Below are 21,277 nucleotides of genomic sequence, written 5' to 3' on the forward strand. Positions count from 1 at the left end.
TCTGCCTTGCGGCGCCGGCACACCGGGTTCTAGTCCCAGTTGGGGCACCGGATTCTGTCCCGGTTGCCCCTCTTCCAGGCCAGCTCTCTGCTATGGCCAGGGAGTGCAGTGGAGGATGGCCCAAGTGCTTGGGCCCTGCACCCCATGGGAGACCAGGAGAAGCACCTGGCTCCTGCCATCGGATCAGCACGGTGCGCCGGCCGCAGCACGCCAGCCATGACGGCCATTGGAGGGTGAACCAACAGCAAAGGAAGACCTTTCTCTCTGTCTCTCTCTCTCACTGTCCACTCTGCCTGTCAAAAAATAAAAATAAATAAATAAATAAATAAAAATATAAGAGTGGGAATAAGAGAGGGAAGAGATGTACAATTTGGGACATGCTCAAGCTGACTTGCCCCAAACGGTAGAGTTAGAAACATACCAGGGGATTCCAATTCAATCCCATCAAGGTGGCATGTACCAATGCCATCTCACTAGTCCAAGTAATCAATTTCTGTTCACAATTGATCATAATGATAGGACTAAGAGCCAAAGGGATCACATAAACAAGACTAGTGTCTGCAAAGCTGATAGAATAAAAAAGGGAGAGAACAATCCAACTTGGGAAGCGGGATACACAGCAGGCTCATAGAATGGGAAAGAACAGGTCATCAAAGAAGGAGGTACCTTTCTCTGAAGGGAGGAGAGAACTTCCACTCTGACTACGACCTTGTCTAAATATGATCAGAGTCGGTGAACTCAAAAGGCTTCCATAGCCTTGGCAACTCATGACAAGAGCCTAGGATGATTACTGATGCCATAAACAAGAGTGTCAATTTGTTAAGTCAACAACAGGAGTCACTGTGCACTTACTCCTCATGTAGGATCTCTGTCCTTAATGTGCTGTACATTGTGATTTAATGCTATAACTAGTACTCAAACAGTATTGTTCACTTTGTATTTCTATGTGGGTGCAAACTGTTGAAATCTTTACTTAATATATGCTAAACTGATCTTCTGTATATAAAGAGAATTGAAAATGAATCTTGATGTGAATGGAAGGGGAGAGGGAGTGGGAAAGGGGAGGGTTGCAGGTGGGAGGGAAGTTATGGGGGGTGGGGAGCCATTGTAATCCATAAGCTGTACTTTGGAAATTTATATTCATTAAATAAAAGTTAAAAAAAAAAAGAAAAAAAATTTTTTGACAGGTAGAGTTATAGACAGTGAGAGAGAGAGACAGAAAGGTCTTCCTTCCATTGGTTCACTCCCCAAATGGCCGCTCTGGCTGGCGCTGAGCCAATCTGAAGCCAAGAGCCAGGTGTTTCCTCCTGGTCTCCCAGGCGGGTGCAGGGCCCAAGCACTTGGGCCATCCTCCACTGCCCTTCTGCGCCACAGCAGAGAGCTGGACTGGAAGATGAGCAACCGGGACTAGAACCCAGCACCCATAAGGGATGCCGGCGCCACAGGCGGAGGATTAACCAAGTGAGCCATGGTGCCGGCCCAATATATACAGATTTAGAAACACAGTGATTCTTTCCACCATACCCCACTCCCACCCACGCTCCCTCCCTTGGGAGACAAAGCTTTTCACTGTTAAATCCAGGTTGTAGTTTTTGTAAAAGAGAGAAAAAAGATCTTTAGGCATTGCTAGGATGAGGAAGAGACTTGTGGTAGGCATCAGAGCCTTCTCATCTTTCTAGGACCAACTGAACCATCCCGTCATTTGAGAGGTTTCCCCAGAAGTCATCACTTCCTGTAGGGCTTCTCTTGGTACTTTCTTTATACTTCTATTGTGACTCTAAGGGAGGCAGAATTATCCTTTAGGAGCCTAGGCTTAGAAATCTAACCACATAGGACCAAATTCCCCTCTGCTTAATACTAGCTGTGTGACCTTGACCAAGTGAACTCTTTCCACAGCTGTAAGATGCAGAAACCAGTATCCCAGAGTTGTGATGATTACATGAGGCAACACATATAAATCACGACAGTGTCTGGCACAAAATAAATACCCAAGCAGTGTTAGCTATTATTATTAGCATTTTGCAGAATCTCATTTCAATTAGAGTTGGTTATATATAGTCTGTCTTCCTCCTAGACCATGAGCAAACTGTTTATATCCCAAGAATTTGGCATAGAGATTCAGAAATAGTAGACACATAATAATATTTGTCAAATTGGTTTGAAGGTATGCCAGGAAGAAGAAAGGGAGGGTGCTAGAAATAAACGTAATGTATTTCATGATTTTACCCAGGGCCAACCTCTGTGGAGTTTGTTTTTCTTCCATCAGCAAAGTACATTGTCAGAGAGAGCAGCCAGTCTGCTATAAAGTAGTGCTGGGAAGATGCAATTTATGGAACTAGATATTCTGTTCCAAGTCAGTGAAGTGCTATGAAGCATTTGAAATCTCCAGTTTGGCCCCTAGCTAAGAAGGGAGTGGGGGCTGAAGTTCAGCCAGAGTTGCATTGGCAAACCGAGTGCCCTGGCATGGTGTTGCATCAACTCTCAAGATCATCCACCAAAGCCAGCACTGTGGCATAATGGGTCGAGCAGTCACGTACAGTGCACTCATCCCATGTGGGTGGCAGTTGAAGTCCTGGCTGCTACACTTCTGATCCAGCTCTCTGCTAATGTGCATGGAAAAGCAGTGGAAAATGGTCTAGATACTTGAGCCTGTGTACCAACATGGGAGACCCGGATGAAGCTCCTGGCTCCAGGCTTTGGCCTGGCCCAGCCCTGGCTATTGCAGCCATTTGGGGAGTAAACCAGCAAATGAAAAATCTCTCTTCTCTCTCTCTCTCTCTCTTTCTCTCTCTCTCTCTCTCTCTGCTTCTGCCTTGCTCTCTGTAACTACCTTTGAAATAAATAAATAAATCTTTTTAAAAACATCATCCATGGGGCCAGCACTGTGGTATAGTAGACTAAGCCTCTGCCTGCAGTGCTGGCATCCTATATAGGCGCTGGTTCACGTCCAGGCCGCTCCTCTTCTGATCCAGCTCTCTGCTATGGCCTGAGAAAGCAGCAGAAGATGGCCCAAGTACTTGGGCCTCTGCACCCACGTGGGAGACCCGGAAGAAACTCCTGGCTCCTGGCTTCAGAATGGCCCAGCTCTGGCCATTGCAGTGTGGCCATTTGGGGAGTGAACCAGTGGATGGAAGATTCTCTCTCTTTCTCCCTCTCTCTCTTATCTAATTCTACCTCTCAAATAAACAAGATCTTTTTGAAAAAATCATACACTGAGATGGTATGCATTTTGTTTTCGTTTTTTGGTATATCCACTTAGAGGGATGTCTTTACAGACTGTACAGAAGAGCCGTATTACACCAGTTGGGAGTCCTACTGTGAACTTGAAGGTTCCCTTTTAAACTAGCCTCTTGCCTCCTAAATGCACATCAGCTAAAATAACACTCAGCTCATGGGCCCTTTACTGATAACCGATAAAGGAGCTCAAGGTGCAAGTGGCGACAAGGATCTTCTGGACTTGCACAAGAGCCTGGTAAGCTTTTCCCCTCCAGGGAAAGCTTACAGAACACCGCCAGGGGGCTGCTGAATGTGCCTCACAATCAGAACATTAGAAACCTGTTGTGGACCTCATGGACTTCATGGACCTTATGGAACTGGTGCTCCAGGCGCTAGCCACTGAATTGTGTGCAGCTCTTCCTGGGTCAGTGTCCAGCTTTAGTCCACTTCCTGAACGGCTTCTGACACCAGGCTCTCTGACTGCTGCCTGGGCACTCCCTGGGGCTGCCTCCTGGGCCTCAATCAGGGCTGAGACCCCTCTCTCGCCCACATCAACAATCAAGTTCCCCTTAGTTAGGAGACTAAAAAGCAAAATGCGCTGGACATTGAAGATCCAAAGGTAAATTTTTTATTTTTTATTTTACAGATAGAGTTAGACAGTGGAGAGAGAGACAGAGAGAAAGGTCTTCCTTCCGTTGGTTCACTCCCCAAATGGCCACTACGGCCGGCGTTGAGCCGATCCAAAGCCAGGAGCCAGGTGCTTCTTCCTGGTCTCCCATGTGGGTGCAGGGGCCCAAGCACCTGGGCCATCCTCCACTGCCTTCCCGGGCCACAGCAGAGAGCTGGACTGGAAGAGGAGTAACCGGGACTAGAACCGGTGCCCATATGGGATGCCGGCGCCGCAGGCGGAGGATTAACCAAGTGAGTCACGGCGCCGGCCCCCAAAGGTAAATTTTTAAAAACTACAATTTTGGAGAGGAAGAAGATATGCAGAGGGCAGGAACGTGAACCAGTATGATGAGTTCTACCTTAGGCATAAAAGATGAGGTAATGCAGAAACATCTGAGACAGGGCCTCATCCTGGCTTAAAGGGTTGGAGGAGGATTAAAGAGGGCGAGAAACACACAAGAGGAGTCTTGAACTCAGGAGTGATAGCAACAGCTGATAGGTTATGGGCACACACGAGTACTATACAACAGACCTGAGAGAAGAACTCTTACTCAGTCTTTACAACAACCCTGTGGGGTGGATAGTATTATTCTCCTCATACAGTAAATGGTGGACCCAGACCTCGAACTCATGTATGCTGGCTCCAGACTAAAGGGGAAGCAGAGGGCCAGACAGGCCTTCAAGGCAAGGCAAATGCTCTTCAGCAGTCTGAGGGGGAGTCAGGCAATTGCCTTGGGGGAACTGAAAGTGGCTCCCTGAGGCCTCGCTGGGGATTAGCACAGAAGTACAGATGACTGGGCTCGCTCTGCAGTCAGAAGAGAAACCAGAAGCAGATGATTTTGGGTCTGACCTAAGCTTTTCTTTTCTAATTTTTTTCAAGGCCTCTCTCTCTCTCTCTGTCTCTCTGTCTCTCCTCCCCCTTCTCCCCCCCCCCCACTTCAAATATGATAGAGATATCTACTGATTCACTACACAAATGCCCACAATAGCCAGGTGGGCCAGACCAAAGCACCAAGAGCCCCTAACTCAGTCCATGTTTTCCAGATGGGTGGCAGAGACCCACCTACTTTAGCTACCACCTGCTGCTCCCCAGGATGCACACAAACAGGAAACTAGAATCAAGAATGGAGGAGGAGGAACTTGAACACAGCCACTCTAACAGATGTGGGAGTCCCAAGTGGCATCTTAACCACTGTGCCAAACACCAGGCCCCGGTCTAAACTTCTGACAGCTAGCTATATGATTAGTGACACCTAATCCTCCCTTTTGTAAAAGGCCATAATACTGATACCTGCTTCCCTGCTTCCCTCCAACACAGAATGTCCACGAGTGCCAACTGAGGAAAAGGAATGTGAACTTAAATCACAAATCCCTCCCCAGATTTGAGAGTCCATCAGTACCACTTCCCCAGTAGCCTGAAGGATCTGTTAACCCAGAATCCACAGGCTTAGCTCAGCTGAGGACCCTGCTGAGAAGAGCAACACAGTGGGGGAACGGAGGAGCCTGGAGTCCTGGCTCAGACTGCCTGTGCCCACATCCACTACTTACTGTGTGATCCCCAGGTGGGTTTCCCACTCAGCACCTCAACCTCGACATCAGGAAAATGGGGGTGAGACTGATAGCCCTTGCTGCCAAGATCAATGTAAGGGATAAATAGCACGCGTAGCATGCTTAGAACACGTCCCAGCACAGAATACCTTGTAAGCATTAATGGCTATCATTATTATAATTACTAAGAAATCTGTTGGGTACTCATCCCAGTCCTCTGTCTGCCACGTAACCTGTGTGGGAACATTAGAAGTGGGAGACCCTGCGGAGAAGGTTTTCTACACTCCGGCTCCCTCACTGCTGCCGTTTCTTCCTGTCTCCCACGAGCTGGCAAGGAGCTGGCTCCCCGTCCTGGCAGAAAATGCCCAAAAGAGGTAAAAGACAGAGACTGCCACACCATCTAAACACACCAGGCTGCTCTTGCAGTTTGAGGCGAAATCAAACTGCAGTCAGTCAGCCCCGACCTGCTCTTCTCAGATGGAACTGTTCTTTTTCCTCCCTCCGCCCTCCCTGCCTCCCGCCCCCACACCCACGCTCCCCCACACAACTCCAGAAAACTTTCAGCCTTTTGCAGAAGACATACTCCGGGGTCCTGTTGTGACAGCCTCTTGCCACATTAACTTCTCTAACTCCCGGCAGAGCCGCTCTAGCTAATTTCACAACAGGAAAGCATGCAGGAAATTCGAGAACAAAACAAATCTGCATACAGAGCCCAGCATCTTCAGGGAAACATGCTGAGGAATTAAGCAGAGCCTAGAATGACTCGGGACTGTAGATGAGGCAGCTGCTCAGTCAACTGCAAAGGGACTCAAACAAAGTCATTTGCCCCTAAAGAACCAGATCTGCATACAAATTAATCATGAATATTCATTAGCCCCTCCAGCTTCCTCAAGAGCCAGCCTTGGACTGCACTCCTGAACTCCGCTGAAAGTTTCCCAAAGGTTTTTTTCTGCCTCCTCTCAGAAGGAAGAGGGTGAGAAAGTTCATTCACAGCTTTTCGCCCCTTGCTCTTTCAAGTACTTGCTTTGGGTCTGGAATTATTTTTTCTCCCTCCCCTCCTTTTTTTTTTTTTTTTTTTTTTGGTAAGGATTTGGATATATCCGTTTTGGGCTTACCCTTTCTATCTTCCATAAGTAGCAGCTTTTGTTTTCCTCCTCTTTGCTTTTTATTTCAGCCTCTGCTTGCTGTGGTCGGTCTCAGGGAGAGGTACTCAAGGAACACAGATATAACAGACCCTTGGGCGTGTGGGAGGGGCTAAATTAGCCAGCCCCATTTCGGAAGCAACCTCAAACCCTAGGTCTTTTTCATTGACTAGAAAGGACAGATTGGTCGAGGAGTCCGCGGCTCATTTCCCTAGTTACCGGAAGGCTTCTCCCAGTTGTAACTTTTTGTAGTCTTGAAGAAACTTGTGTGCAAAGATCTCTCTGTCCCTTCCTCCCTGTGTCCCTCCCTCTTCGGCTCTCCTGCTGTCTTCGTTACAGAAATCTATTTTTCTCCCTTGAAAAAAATGCATCTTGGCTGCAAGCAAAAAAGCTACTGAGTTCCTGCAAGGATGAAGCCAGATAACAAAAAATCTTGATACCTGGATATTCACTGGAAAAACTCGGAGAAGCAAGAGCAGTTCTTTCCGCCCTAGAAAGCCCATTTCTTCTGACACTGGACGAGCAGTCTCTCTGCAAGGTTCGCTACAGCTGGAGAGCAACGGGTCACCCAAGCAATAGGCGCCGCCGCGGGCGCCTGAGGAGCCGGCTTATTGGTTGGAAGGCGGAGTCCGCAGAAAAAGCTGCTCCCAGAGAACCGGTGTCTCGCTAGCATTGGCAAAAGTCGTCCACCTTTTCCCAACTTTGACTTCCTACCTCTGAAGTCTTAAGAGCATGAATTGCCACACCTGGACTTTGCCAAGATGACCCAAATGCAGATGAGAGGCTGACCGAATTATTTTCAAACTGTGTCTTTGAAGTTATTTTGAAATCAGAACAAGGGCTAACCCTCTGAGAGGAAGTTAAGTCCTCAAGTCTCAGCTTCTCCTTCCACAAGGTTGTCCTAAACCTTAGCATTTCAGGTTTGAAAGAGCCCTCAGACAGCCAGTCTAACCTGAGGTTAGAGACGTTCGGAAAGTTAAGCCACCTGCCCCTGTTCACACAGAGAGCCACCACTCTCCCCGCAGTTTCTCCTGCAGTATGGGCTCTTGGTGAGTATTTGTGAATGCCTGAATTAGTGACTGGGTAGCAGCAGAGCAAGAACAGATCCAGCTTCCTGCTTCCTCGCTCCTGCTTTTTCTATATTGCCTTTCCAGTGTGAGAATTGTGGATGCTTTAATAAATCTGGGCTGTATATCTTATATAATTCAGTTACAGAATTGTGCATTTATAATAACAAGTATTTAATACTAAATTAAAAATCCAATTGGATGCCTCTCCAGAAGCATTGATTACATCTCAAATATTGGCTTGGTAACTGCTTGTTATGCCAAAATTCCTTTTAAGTGACATGATGTGATATGGGTAAAAATCAACAATCTTTATAATGGGCTCATGATTGCTTTTATAATACCGTTTTGGAGAAAAACTTGAAAAGGAGCATGCCCACAACATATCCTGTGAACTACAGAATGGAAACCAGAGCATTAAAGCTAGCAAGGAGAAAATAATCATCAGAGAAGATCCAGAGTGGAGGAGGGGCGAGGCAAAAGAAAGGAACAACACATACATGAACACATCCACAAAAGCCCCACATTGAGCACGGGGGCAATAATTCTCTATTTTAAAATTCAAAGCAACCCCTATAATGCTCTGCTTGGACATGGTCAATTACAGGTTACTTTCAACAACTGACTCACTGGCTTAATTTCATCAGAGCAAGAGAGGGCAAAGACAATCAAGAGCAACGTGTTCTAGTACTCAACTTCTGGTGTAACCAGGACTGGTAAGATCTCACTATAATAACCAGCACTTCATAAAAATTTCAAATCCATCCAAAGTGAATATTCAGTGTAGGTTTTAGCACCCAATTCATATTACATGAGTCTTTTAGCAACATTTAATGCTTTCTATGGTAGTGTGTTCTGTGCTACAACTAATCATATTGCTCGGTGTACACACCTTCATGAAAACATGGTTAAGCAGTTATTAGCTCCCATTTGAACAAGATTAATTACTAAAGTGATGGGTATTAGTGTGTATGTCTAAAGGTCTGAAATTTTTTAATTAAATTCAGATTCTGAAAAAAAATGATCAATTTTATTTCTGTAATAGACAGTAGAAAAAGAAAATTACACTCAAAGAGATTCAGGGAGTTGTTAGAAAAGATATTCCTCGGCCGGCGCCACGGCTCATTAGGCTAATCCTCCGCCTTGCGGCGCCAGCACACCGGGTTCTAGTCCCGGTCGGGGCACCGGATTCTGTCCCGGTTACCCGTCTTCCAGGCCAGCTCTCTGCTGTGGCCAGGGAGTGCAGTGGAGGATGGCCCGAGTACTTGGGCCCTGCACCCCATGGGAGACCAGGAGGCCGCAGCATGCCAGCCGCGGCAGCCATTGGAGGGTGAACCAACGGCAAAGGAAGACCTTTCTCTCTGTCTCTCTCTCTCATTGTCCACTCTGCCTGTGAAAAGAAAAGGAAAGAAAAGGAAAGAAAAGAAAAGAAATTCCTCTTTATTTTAATAATGAAATGGTCTTTTTATAAATTCCTAGGATTATAGTTTTGTTTTCCCTACACCTTCAACCTTTTCTCATTGTACTGGTTCTTTCCCCTAAGCATATGAAATATTGAAATAAATCTCATTCTTAAAAACAAATTTTTAGGGACCGGCACTGTGGCATAGCCGGTAAAGCCACCATGTATAGTGCCAGCATCCCACATGGGCATTGGTTTAAGTCCCGGCTGCTCCTCTTCTTATCTAGCTCCCTGCTAATGTACCTGGGAAAGCAGTGGAAGATGGTCCAAGTCCTTGGTCCCCTGAACCCACACAGGAGACCCAGAAGAAGCTCCTGGTTCCTGGCTTTGGATCAGCCCAGCTCTGGCCATTGTGGCCATTTGGGAAGTGAACTAGCAGATGGAAGACCTCTCTCTCTCTCTCTCTCTCTGCACCTCTGCATCTTTGTAACTCTGCCTTTCAAATAAGTAAATAAATCTTTAAAAAAAATTATAGGTATAGAGTTCAGTTTTACAGATGAGAATGTTCTGTAGATTGCAAAAAATGTGAACATACCTAGCAGTATTTAACTATGCAATTAAAATGGTTACTAAATATAGTTATGTGTACTTTAAAATTTTTTGCATTTTAAAAAATTTAAAAACCAGCAAATTCATTCCATCAGCCTATGCCTCTCCTTTCCTTCACAAACAACCTAGTTGAGATCATGGCTTCCACTGTGCCTTTCCTTCGTCACCTCCACTCACTCCTCATCCACTGTAATTAAACTGCCCAGGATCACAAATGGCCTCCAAACAAAAGACCAATTTTTGTGTTTTAACTTCCTTGATTGTATAGCATGGACCACTGTCTGCCTTCCTTCTTTCTTGAAATATGATTGGTCCTTCTCAGTCAACTTCTATGCCCCATAAATGTTGGTAGTACCTAGAACTCCCCTTAGGCTTCTTTCTTTAGTTCGCTTATTCTAGCTAGTTCATAATCCCTGCCCATGCCTTTACATTCCTGTCTAGTGTATTCACATGAGCACCAGAGCCATATTTCCATTAATCACTAGATATTATCAGAACATCCCAAGAGCAGCTCAAACTCAGCATCTAAACTGAACTCTGTATCTTTACTTCCAAATCTGCTCCCCTCCAGTGTTTCCTATGTTAATGGCACCACCATCCACTTAGTCACAGAACCCAGAAACCTCAGGGTTCTCCTAGACCTCTCCCTACCTCCTGCGTCTTATTATTTCCCAATCCTATTGCTTCTCTACCTTAAGGTCACTCATAGCCAGATCCACCTGTCCATGTCCATGACCTGTACCATGTGCCTCTCCTCTCATCTTTGCCTAGTTAACTGCAATGATCTATTTTATACAACATATCTAATTACCCAAAGTGCTGACCAAAAAGGAATATAAACCTCTTAATATTTATATTAACATGGCTTAGATGCCCATCCACAGTAATTTAAGGATGCCTCTTCTCTCTGGATGACTTCCTAATGAGTCCATGAACCTCAGGAATTTTACTTAGTCCAAAGGGGTCAGTCAGTACAGTCATAAGCCCCAATCTCAACAGCTATTGTTGTTTCAGGGGACAGGATCAGGAGAGTTTCAGAAACTGGCTCCTCAGAACCCAGAACCAGGCCTCTCCCACAGATCAGCTCCAATGGTGAGCACAATCCTGCTCAAGATCTCAAAGTCGGCTACAGGCTGCCTCCAGCACTCAGAGAAAGCAACCATGAGAGCCCATGTTCTGGATAGCTTTGGTTTACCCCTGCAGGTGTACTCTCCTCCCCTCCACCTGCTCTCTAGCCCAGGAGGCTGAACCCTGGACCACATCAACAGGTCCCCAGCTCCTCTAATTTCTGGTGGTCAGGCAGTGAGGAGCCTGGCAGAATGTGGGGCTGAGAAGGTTGGGTTCTTTATTCTTCTGGATCTCTCCCTGTTGAATTACCCTGAGTTGACTATGCCCATCAATGCTGGAGCTCTGCCTTCCTCAGAGTCCTGCACTTGTTCAACTCCTTCCCTTGAGGATCTGGTGACTACGCCCTCCCTTTCTGAGCCTAGATATGCTAACGTCTAGGCTGTTACTAGCAAACTCTCCTGCTTTACTTCTGTATAATGCCTTATGGTTACCCTACACCCACATCTCTTTACACAGTCCCTTTATAAATAAACTCCTCTTGACTTACCCTATTTCAGTGGTGACTTCTGTTTCCTGGTAGGCCCTAGCTGATACAGTTTATAAAACATTTCCCCCGTCACATTCTGCCTGTGTTAAATAGCACCCTCAGCGTGCGTGGATTAACAGTCAGGCTTTCACTTTCCCAGTGAACAATCCCTCGATAAAATAATATTTAAATAGCTAAATTTATTAAGAGCCAGTTTCTAACACATATTAACTGATTTTACCATCATGATAATATAACAAGTAGAGTACTATTATTTCCCAATTTTAAAGATGAGGAAAACAAAAGCTCAGAAAAATTAAATAGCTTGACCAAATTCATGCCACTGGTAAGTGGTACAGCAGATATTCAAACCTAAGTTAGTCTGACCAGAGTACATTTTGTGTTTGTGCTCTGCACTGCCTGCCTCAGGCTTGTTCCCTGGTAACTACCTTCAGTACTAGCTTCAGGTTTGGGGCTGGCAGTCTCATGCCCTCTAGACCATTCTCCACAGCGTTGATCTTTCTGAAATGTATTTCTGATACTGTCATTCCCAGGCTTAAAAAATTCTAGTCTCCTTATCACCTATAAAACAAAATTAAAATTCTTATCATGAAATAGATAAGGATTCTGCTTCTCCAGCTTATTTCCTGTCATAGGCTCTGTGCACTCAGAAAACCGGAGCCCATAAGTCTTTCACGACTATGCATTTATACAAGCTGTTTCCCCTGCTCAGAATTTCTTTCCCCTCTTGTTTACTTGGTCCCCCTTCAGACCCTTCATGACTCAAGTATCCAGTTCTCTGTGAAGTTTTGAATGATCCATCCCCACCCAGCACAACACACACATAAACACAGATACTGCATTGACCCACAGACAAGACATCACTTGTATTATATTTTACAATTTCATTTCCATCTCAGACCATAAACCTTGGATTCATGGTCGAGTCCTCTTTTCTCATAACTCATGTCCAATCCTTTCACAAATTTTATGGTTTCTATTCTTCAAAATATATTCAGAACCTGACCTCTTCTAATTACCTATACTGCAACCACATTGATCCAAGTCACATCGTCTCCCCTGGAATACTGTGACAGCCTCCTCACTGGCCTCCGCATTCTGTTCTTAATACTTTCAGTCCATTGTTGACGTAGCACCCACAATGATTCAATTAGGACAAAACAGAAGATTATGCTATTCCTCTCCTTAAAACCCTCCAATGGCCTCATATCACGCCTAAGAAAAGCTACCATCCTGGGGCCAGCGCTGTGGCACAGTGGGTTAATGCCCTGGCCTGAAACGCCGGCATTCCATATGGGTGCTGGCTCGAGACCCGGCTATGGCCTGGGAAAGCAGTGGAAGATGGCCCAAGTCCTTGGGCCCCTGCACCCACGTGGGAGACCCAGAAGAAGCTCCTGGCTCCTGGCTTCAGATCAGCGCAGCTCTGGCTGTTGCGGACAATTGGGGAGCGAACCGTTGGATGGAAGACTTCTCTCTCTCTCTCTCTCTCTGCCTATCCTTTCTCTGTGTAACTCTATGACTTTCATATAAATAAATAAATCTTTAAAAAAAAAAAAGAGCTAGCATCCTTCCAACAGCCAACCAGGTCCTACTTGGCCTGTACCACATCACCTGACTATCTTTCCTACTACTCTCTTCTTACTCCCTCTGCTCCAGCCTCAGAGTCTTTGAACCTATTGTTCCTTCTTCCTGGAATGCTGTTAAAAAAAAATCTGCATGGCTCATTCTCACATTCCCTGCAGGTTTATACTGATAGATAATAATCTTTATTCCAATGCCAAGACTGTAATCTCTAAATACTATTTTCCATGAAACTGAACCACGACTCTTAGAGAAAATGGTTGTTTCCAACTCTAGGGGCAGGAAGTATGTAAAATAAGACTGGAAAATTTTGTTATACCAGGAAGCAAGAACACAATGTCAAACCACTGGGGTCATGTCCAAAAGGAGTCAACTCAGGAGTCAACAATGGCCCCCACTATCCAAAGTAGTATAAAAATTAGAGTAATAAGAATAATAACTGTAATTAATTGAAATACATCATAATGTTGACATTTGTGCTCACAGTACTATAAAGAAATCATTGTTCACATTTGCAACCAAATCATTTTTCTAAAAACCAGTAAATACAAAAGGGGAAAATATCAGCACTCACCCTGCCTTCAATGTACAAAGTGTACCACAAGACAACCTCAGTGGTTGGTGAGAGAAAGTTTCTCTCTAAAGCATCCCAGATAATGCATGAAGAAAACTGGTGGCATTTGGGTAATTTGGGTATTTGCAAAACACCAGTTTGCAAATACCTAAAGTAATAAATCTAAACAATAATCATCAATGTCTTGTCTCACAAAAGGAAGTACATTCATTATGTGCCTTCTGATGGAAGCAGATACCACATTCTCTGATGTTGTTTGCCAAAGAAAAAACAGCCTCTAGACCTGCCTAACAGTTTACAGGAAATATAGGGCACAAACATGTTAAAACACACTACAGGAAGGCAATAGGTAAAATCTAGTCTTTAGGAGAAACTCTAAAACAACTCAATTTCGGTACCTTTCTCTGAAGGGAGGAGAGAACCTCCACTTTGACTATGACCTTGTCTAAACAAGATAAGAGTCGGAGAACTCAAGGGGCTTCCATAGCCTTGGAAACTCATGACTGGTGCATAGGGAGATTACTGATGCCATAAACAGGAGTGTCAATTTGTAAAGTCAACAACAGGAGTCACTGTGCACTTACTCCTCATGTAGGATCTCTGTCCTTAATGTGCTGTACATTGAGGCTTAATGCTATAACGAGTACTCAAACAGTATATTTCACTTTGTGTTTCTATGGGGGTGCAAAGTGTTGAAATCTTTACTTAATGTATACTAAACTGATCTTCTGTAAAAAAAAAAAAGAAAAAGAAAAAGAAGAAGAAGAAGAAGAAATTAGCAATTCCCAATTTGACTCTCACTGGGATTAAACATGACAACAGGTCTGATCTGATTTCATCATCATTTAAAAATCATCTATTATTTTTCACTTTATGTTTCTGTGTGGAAGCAAACTGTTGAAATCTTTACTTAATGTATGCTAAACTGATCTTCTGTATATAAAGAGAATCGAAAATGAATCCTCATGTGAATGGAAGGGGAGAGGGAATGGGAAAGGGGAGGGTTGCAGGTGGGAGGGACGTTATGGGGGGGAAGCCATTGTAATCCATAAGCCGTACTTTGGAAATTTATATTCATTAAATAAAAGTTTAAAAAAACTCAATTTCTTGAACAAATAAAATGTAAGGAAGAAAAAAAAGAACAAACTTTAAAGGGATTTAATGGTTAAACCAGGGCCAGCATCATGGCATAATAGGTTAAGTTTCTGGCTGCAACACAGGCATCCCAGGTGGGCACCAGTTCAAGACCCAGGTGGCTTCTCCAATTCCAATCCAGCTCCCTGCTATTGTGCCTGGGAAGGCAGCAGCAGATGGCCCAAGTACTTGGGACCCTGCCACTCATATGAGAGACCGGAATGGAGTTCCAGGCCCCTGGCTTTGCCTTGGCCCAGCACTGACCATCACAGGCATTTGGGGAGTGAACAAGCAGTTGAAAGATTCTCTCTCTCTCTCTCTCTGCCTTTCAAATAAATAAAATAAACATTAAAAAAAGAAACTTCAATAGTATTTAAGAAATTTGAAAATTGGGTATTTTATAATATTATAGAACTGGTAATGTTTAAGGTGTGTAATTGTATAATGGCTATATCTTTTCTAAAGTTATTATCCCTTGGAGTATGCACAGATGAACTCTAGGATTAGCTTCAACAAGAAGAGCAGTGGGGAAGGTATAGATTAAACAAAATTAGGGATGAGTCCACTATTAAGTGAGTACCTTGGGATTTGTCGTACTATTCTACTTTGTAAGTTAGAAATTTTCTGCAATAAAAGGTTAAAAAAAAATCCTAGATGGAAATAGCCAGAGATAATTTGACAACATGCAGTGGCTAGATAGGGGAATCCTGGCAATGATTTAAGGAATGTGACTATTTACTAATTTAGTAGCTGTATGCAACATTGACTTACGGGTTGAGGGATCATAAGGGTCAGCTGAAAACTGCCAAAATCTGGTAAAGTGATCATCACAGAATAGGCTGAGTATTTCACTTTAGGGGCAAATTGTCAGATAAAAGATATTTCCAAGAAAAATAAAAGTAACTGAACAACAAACTGAGTGAAGTTTTATTTTTTTTAAAGATTTTATTTATTTACTTGAAAGGCAGAGTTACTGAGAGTGAGAGAGACAGAGAGAAAGGTCCTCCATCCGCTGATCCACTCCCCAAATGGGCACAACGGCCAGAGCTGCGCCGATCTGAAGCCAGGAGCCAGAAGCCTCCTCTGGGCCTCCCACATAGGTGCAGGGGCCCAAGGACTTGGGCCATCTTCCACTGCTTTTCCAGGCCATAGCAGAGAGCTGGATGGGAAGAGGAGCAGCTGGGACCAGAACCGGTGCCCACATGGGATGCCGGTGCCACAGGCAGAGGATTAACCCACTGTGCCACAGCACCGGCCCCCTGAGTGAAGTTTTAAAAAAGGAGTTATAACAATATAAACAAGAAACATATTCACTGTACAGTTTGTCAAAATCAGGCAGCAGCATCAAGATTTCTTTGTGGAATCTGACATGTAGACTTCTGTAAGGCTCACACGCTGTTCAAAGTGCAGCATGCCACAGTGTGGTTTGATGGTTTGAGAAACACCTTCACACATCCAACAGACAAAAAGCAGGAACCACATAAACTGCACTGAGCAGTGATGGTGGGGGTGGGGTGGGTGGGCAGCTGGTTGGATAGGGTGGAGGATGGGTATTCTGGTCTCCACTTTGTTTAGAATTCTCCATTGAAACAGAAGTCTATTGATAAAGCTCATGAAAGGAGGTACTCTGGCTTTATGCTATCGTAAAATAAATTCCCAGGGAAACTATTGTACAAAATGACATGCTTTTGCCAACTCCAAGAATGCTTGTATTTATCCATTCAGCTTTTATTATATGTGAATATACTAAAATATTCTTCATAATATTTGACACAGTGTTCAAAATGTTACATTCTTTCGATATTTTTTTAAAACAGTTTGTGCTCATGGTCAGTATCAAGGTTAAAAAGAGACTGTGAAAGAATGGGGTTTTATAATTGATAGAGACCCCACAGGCAGAGCAAATCACAGAATGTCAAAAAATCCTGAGGTACAATGTGATGCTACATGGCAATTAACAAATCTAATCTCAAGAATTCAGATTTCTTCCCACCAGCAAATAGACCAAGATCCATGGTCATATACTCCCTATAAAACAATATTATTTGGTGTTGGCATGTGAATACTCAACAAATCAAATTTCCCAACACTTTTTTTTTTTTTTTTTGACAGGCAGAGTGGACAGCGTGAGAGAGAGACAGAGAGAAAGGTCTTCCTTTTTCCGTTGGTTCACTCCCCAATGGCCACCCCGGCCGGAGCACCGCGCTGATCCGAAGCCAGGAGCCAGGTGCCTCTCCTGGTCTCCCATGAAGGTGCAGGGCCCAAACACTTGGGCCATCCTCCACTGCACTCCTGGGCCACAGCAGAGAGCTAGACTGGAAGAGGGGCAACCGGGACAGAATCCAGCGCCCCAACCCGGACTAGAACATGGGGTGCCGGCGCCGCAGGCGGAGGATTAGCCTAGTGAGCCATGGCACCGGCCTCCCAACACATTTTGAAAACCATATCAAATTTACCTGACACTACTTAACACTGTGCTTTGACAATCTATCAGCACTACATGTACATATTTTATCAAGAGAACTGATTCAGTTGAATTTGTGCGTCTCTATCATAATTAACCCCTCATTCTATCTGCCTGCTTGTAAGTATACAGAGATGATAAAGAACCCCTGAGAGAAGCAAATAGAGAATGGGAGAATCTAAAAGAGCTCTGAGAGCATTTAGAATGCACAGTGGTTCAGAAAATGTCCAGTTCCTTCTTTGGGAGGGCAGTAATAGAGGAACTGTCTCTGAGAACACAGCCACAGTTCTCAATCCTAGCTGCACATTATAACGATTGGAGCACTAAGAAAAAAAGTGCAAAAGCCCATCCTCACCCTTGGAGATTGGGATTTAATTTAATTTTGGGTAGGCTCATGGGTTGTTTTTCTTTAAGGACTAAGATGATTTTAATATGCTATCAGGCCTGTGCAGTTAAGATCAAGAGTCAAGTCATTACTACGTGATCTTAGTCAAGTTTGTAAGCGCTTCTGAACCTCAGTTTGTCTGTAAACTTCCCCATTGTAGGGGAAGAAAGAGAATAAGTACGTGCGAATTCCCAGTAGAGACCCTGGCAGACAGCTGGCATTCAACAAGTATGAGTTCCCTTCTTCTTCACTTATGCACCAGATTTGTGTTCAGATTAAAGAAAACGTTGTCTTTTGTTCTCCTATCCCTCTCCCTCCAGTCTCTTCCATTTATTTTTCAGAAGTAACCAAAGAGCCCCCGTGGGGAATGAGAGCAGAAATGTAAAGTGACCCTACATATTAAACCAGCAGCTGTAGAATGGGACTGTGGTGAGAGAGGGAATGAGTGAATGGTGAGCAAAATATGACCTGATGTCTCCCCCATCTTTCTGTTCCCAGGATAAGCCAGTGGCTTTGACTCACGGAGGAATGCCCTGAAGTCTAAGCTAAGAGAAACCCTTGAAGGTCACAGAATAGTCAGCTCTTCCAAAGGGAAAGTATATGATCAGACAGTGACACCAGAACAAAGTAAGCCTAGAGCACACAGCACAGAGGCTTGAAGCAGAACAGCACTCAATGAGTTTGCAGACTTGAGATGAAGATATTAAGCCACAGGCAATTATCTAACCCAACCCCAGTACTTGAAGAAGTCTGTATTGTTTAGAATTACCTTAGTTTACATCAAGTATTTCACTACTGATTCATAACCACTCTTAATTTGAGCTACAAAATATATCTTACCTTTTTTGGTTGTTGAAATACCCTCTTTACTCCCTTACCATATACCACAATCCTAAGTGTTCTGATTTTTTAAGTATCCTAGAGGTCTGCAGAGATAATGAGTAAACTGTGACTTCATTTAAAGAATGGTGAGATTGGGACCAGCATTGTGGCACAGCAGGTTAAGCTGCCACCTACAATGCTGGCATACTATATCAGAGCACCAGTTCCAATCCCAGCAGCTCTGCTTTCAATTTAGCTCCCTGCTAATGTGCCTGAGAAGGCAGCAGAAGATGGCCCAATATCACTCATGTGGTAACATATCACATTAAGAGACATAGATATGAACTCATGTTTGGTTCAACATGGACATGTACAAATAAACAGCAATATTTATAGTTGTGTGAATTAGAAAAGGCTTAGGATACACAAAGATTTCCTTGCTCTGTCAACTGAGGGGCTTGATGTCAATGATATCCTAGTACAATGACTACACCCAGCCCCCATATCTTTGTTTCCATAACCATTCTAAAATAAAATAAACCAGAACTCTCATGAGAAATAGCTGATGCTAGGCCTGGGAAGGAAACACATAAGGTGACCCTGGAGTATGTTTTAGTGCCAGAAAGTAAGGAAGTGATAAAAAAAAAATACCTTACAATGATGGGGTGTGTCAAAGCGACACAGGAGCCAACTATAAGAGCTTCTAATACTGGGGGTCAGTGCTGTGGCTCAGCAGGTTAAGCTGCTGTCTGCAGTGCTGGCATCCCATATGGGTGCCAGTTTGAGTCTCGGCTGCTCCATTTCCAATTCAACTCCCTACTAATATGCTTGGAAAAGCAGAGGAAGATGGCTCAAGCATGGGAGATCAGGATGAAGCTCCTAGCTCCTGGCTTTGACCTGGCCCAGCCCTGGCCATGGTGGCCATCTGGGGAGTGAATCAGGGGAAAGAAGACTCTCTCTCTCTCTCTTTTTCTCTCTCTCTCTGACCTTCAAATAAATAAAAATAAATTAATTAATCATTTAATAAAAAGAGTTTCTAATAGCCAATACTGGAATAATTTGAGCACTAAAATTAAAGTAGTATTTAATTATTATACAATGTATTAAAATCAGTCAATCTATACTGATATAAATAGACTAATAGACTAATGAATAAATGAGAGTGAAGAGACAAATTTCTCACACGAAAGAATTCCAAATAATTTCTTAAGTGTGGCCTGCACAGAGTAACATTTTTCCAAAGAGTACAGACAGAAAAAGAGTAACAAAGAGGCTTTACAGTGGGAAAACCTGACAAACACTAAAGTCAGAAACGTGACCAAGATCAACATCAGCAGTGATGAGTCATGGTGAGAGTACACAGCCTTGGTATGATGTGACGAAAATGGTACTTTATCTCTGCAGTCTGCCTCCAAAAACTACATGAGCCTCTAGTCTAATCGTGAGAAAGACACCAGACAAATCCCAGTTTAGGGACATTCTACAAAAATACCTGAACTGTACTCAGATTTCTGAGAAGTGTCAAGGTCATTAAAACTAAACAAAGTCTGAGAAACTGTCACAGCCAAGAGGAAGATATGGAGACAAGAGGATTAAAGGTAATTAGTGATCCTGGAACAGGTAAGAACATTCAGTGAAAACCAAGGAAATCCAAAGAAAGTATTACTTCAGTCAAAATAATATATCAACATTGGTTTATTAATTGTATCAAATATATCATACACTAATGTAAGATGTTAGTAATGGGAGAACTAGATATAGAGTATATGGGATATTATCTTTGTGACTTTTCTGTTAATCAAAAACTATTTCAGGGCTGGTGCTGTGGCATAATGGGTAAAGCAGCTGCCTGCAGTGCCAGCATCCCATATAGGTGGCAGTTCGAGTCCTGGCTGCTCCACTTCCAATTCGGCTCTCTGCTATGGTCCAGTCCGTGGGCCCCTGCACCTGTGTGGGAGACCTGGAGGAGGCTCCTAGATCCTGGCTTTAGATAGGGACAGTCTGGCTGTTGTGGCCACCTGGGGAGTGAAGTGGCAGAACCTCTCGCTCTCTGCCTCTGCTTCTCTGTAACTTTGCCTTTCAAATAAATAAATCTTAAAAAAAAAAACTATTCTAAAATTAAAAATTTTAAAAGTATGTTAAATTTAACATTGCATTGATGCATAAATGCAGCTATTTACACCAAAACCCCTTGCTGAAGCACATCTTATTCAAGTAACTGCTAAATGGACATGGTTTTGTAAAAGCATTTGTTACACATGATTTCTTCTCCAAACAGAATGCATTCTATCTACATCCAGCAGAGCTAAGTCAACTTGGGCTGTGTGCCAAGACACAGAAATAGTCTTCTTATATTGAACTCAATGCAATAACAGTAGTATTCAAAGCTTTCCATTCCATGACACTCTATATTCCTGTTGGTCTGAAACAGTCTAAGTTGATTCTCCTCTGCCTCAAAAAGTTTCAAAGTAAGTGTCAATGGGGAGAGGTCAGAAACTGTGGGGCAGGGGAGAGTAGGAAGGAGTAGTGACTGCTGGTTCCACCACTTGAAGAAAATAATAATAAAAGGAAGGAAAAGGCCTAGGCTTCTCCAGACAGGGCCACCCTTATATGGGAACACTGCCAGGAACTTAGAAGTAGCTCAGAGAGGGAGAACAGCTGTTGTGAAGCAAAATTTACTACACTAACCAATCCTAAGTGCCTAAGGATTGTTCTTTCAAAGCAATCAAAATTCCAAAGGGCATAAATCTGTCTTCTACTTCTGGACCTTGCTGGTCCTAGGAGGCAGTGGAAAATTTTGAAGAATACATGGCCCCCAGAAATCTTTTGCCGATGACCTTAACAGCATGGTTCACACATTCGGCTTTTGAAAACAACAATAGCCCACACTACCAGGCTGGTCTATGGCAGGAAGTTTGTGTGCTGCTGTCAATGCCTCCGCCTTTGCAGAGATCAGCCAGGGGTGACAAACCGTTGGGGCAATGCCAGGATCAGGTCCCCTGTTCCCTCTTAAAGTAGGCACTTCATCCACTGGGGACTAGTAGAACCT

The 21,277-nt window shown here is 43.8% G+C and overlaps 1 protein-coding gene and 1 long non-coding RNA gene across 22 annotated transcripts in view; one reads left to right on the forward strand and one right to left on the reverse strand.

Moving 5' to 3' along the window:
- The window catches only part of ENTPD1 (ectonucleoside triphosphate diphosphohydrolase 1), a 206,950-nt gene that overhangs the window by 162,579 nt on the left and 23,094 nt on the right, over window positions 1-21,277 (reverse strand). For 8 of the 21 annotated variants that reach the window (XR_011382344.1, XR_011382345.1, XR_011382343.1 and 5 more), the window contains exon 1: window positions 6,549-6,682. The exons of 8 other annotated variants lie outside the window; for them this stretch is intronic. Coding sequence is in view for 5 of the 13 variants with exons in the window: in XM_070057495.1 (XP_069913596.1) it covers window positions 6,549-6,564 (16 nt within the window). In the remaining 8 variants the exon portion in view is untranslated. Of the gene's footprint in view, window positions 1-6,548; window positions 6,683-7,015; window positions 7,150-21,277 lie in introns of those variants that run through there. 5 more of the 21 variants (XM_051824019.2, XM_070057494.1, XM_008270249.4 and 2 more) reach the window with 2 other exon arrangements.
- LOC138845330 (uncharacterized) lies at window positions 6,777-9,682 on the forward strand. The gene is made up of 2 exons (XR_011382347.1): window positions 6,777-8,358; window positions 9,332-9,682. It is a non-coding gene; the product is annotated as an uncharacterized lncRNA (long non-coding RNA).

The sequence above is a fragment of the Oryctolagus cuniculus genome, chromosome 15 (assembly GCF_964237555.1).
Source record: "Oryctolagus cuniculus chromosome 15, mOryCun1.1, whole genome shotgun sequence".
In the NCBI taxonomy this organism is placed as follows: Eukaryota; Metazoa; Chordata; class Mammalia; order Lagomorpha; family Leporidae; genus Oryctolagus; species Oryctolagus cuniculus.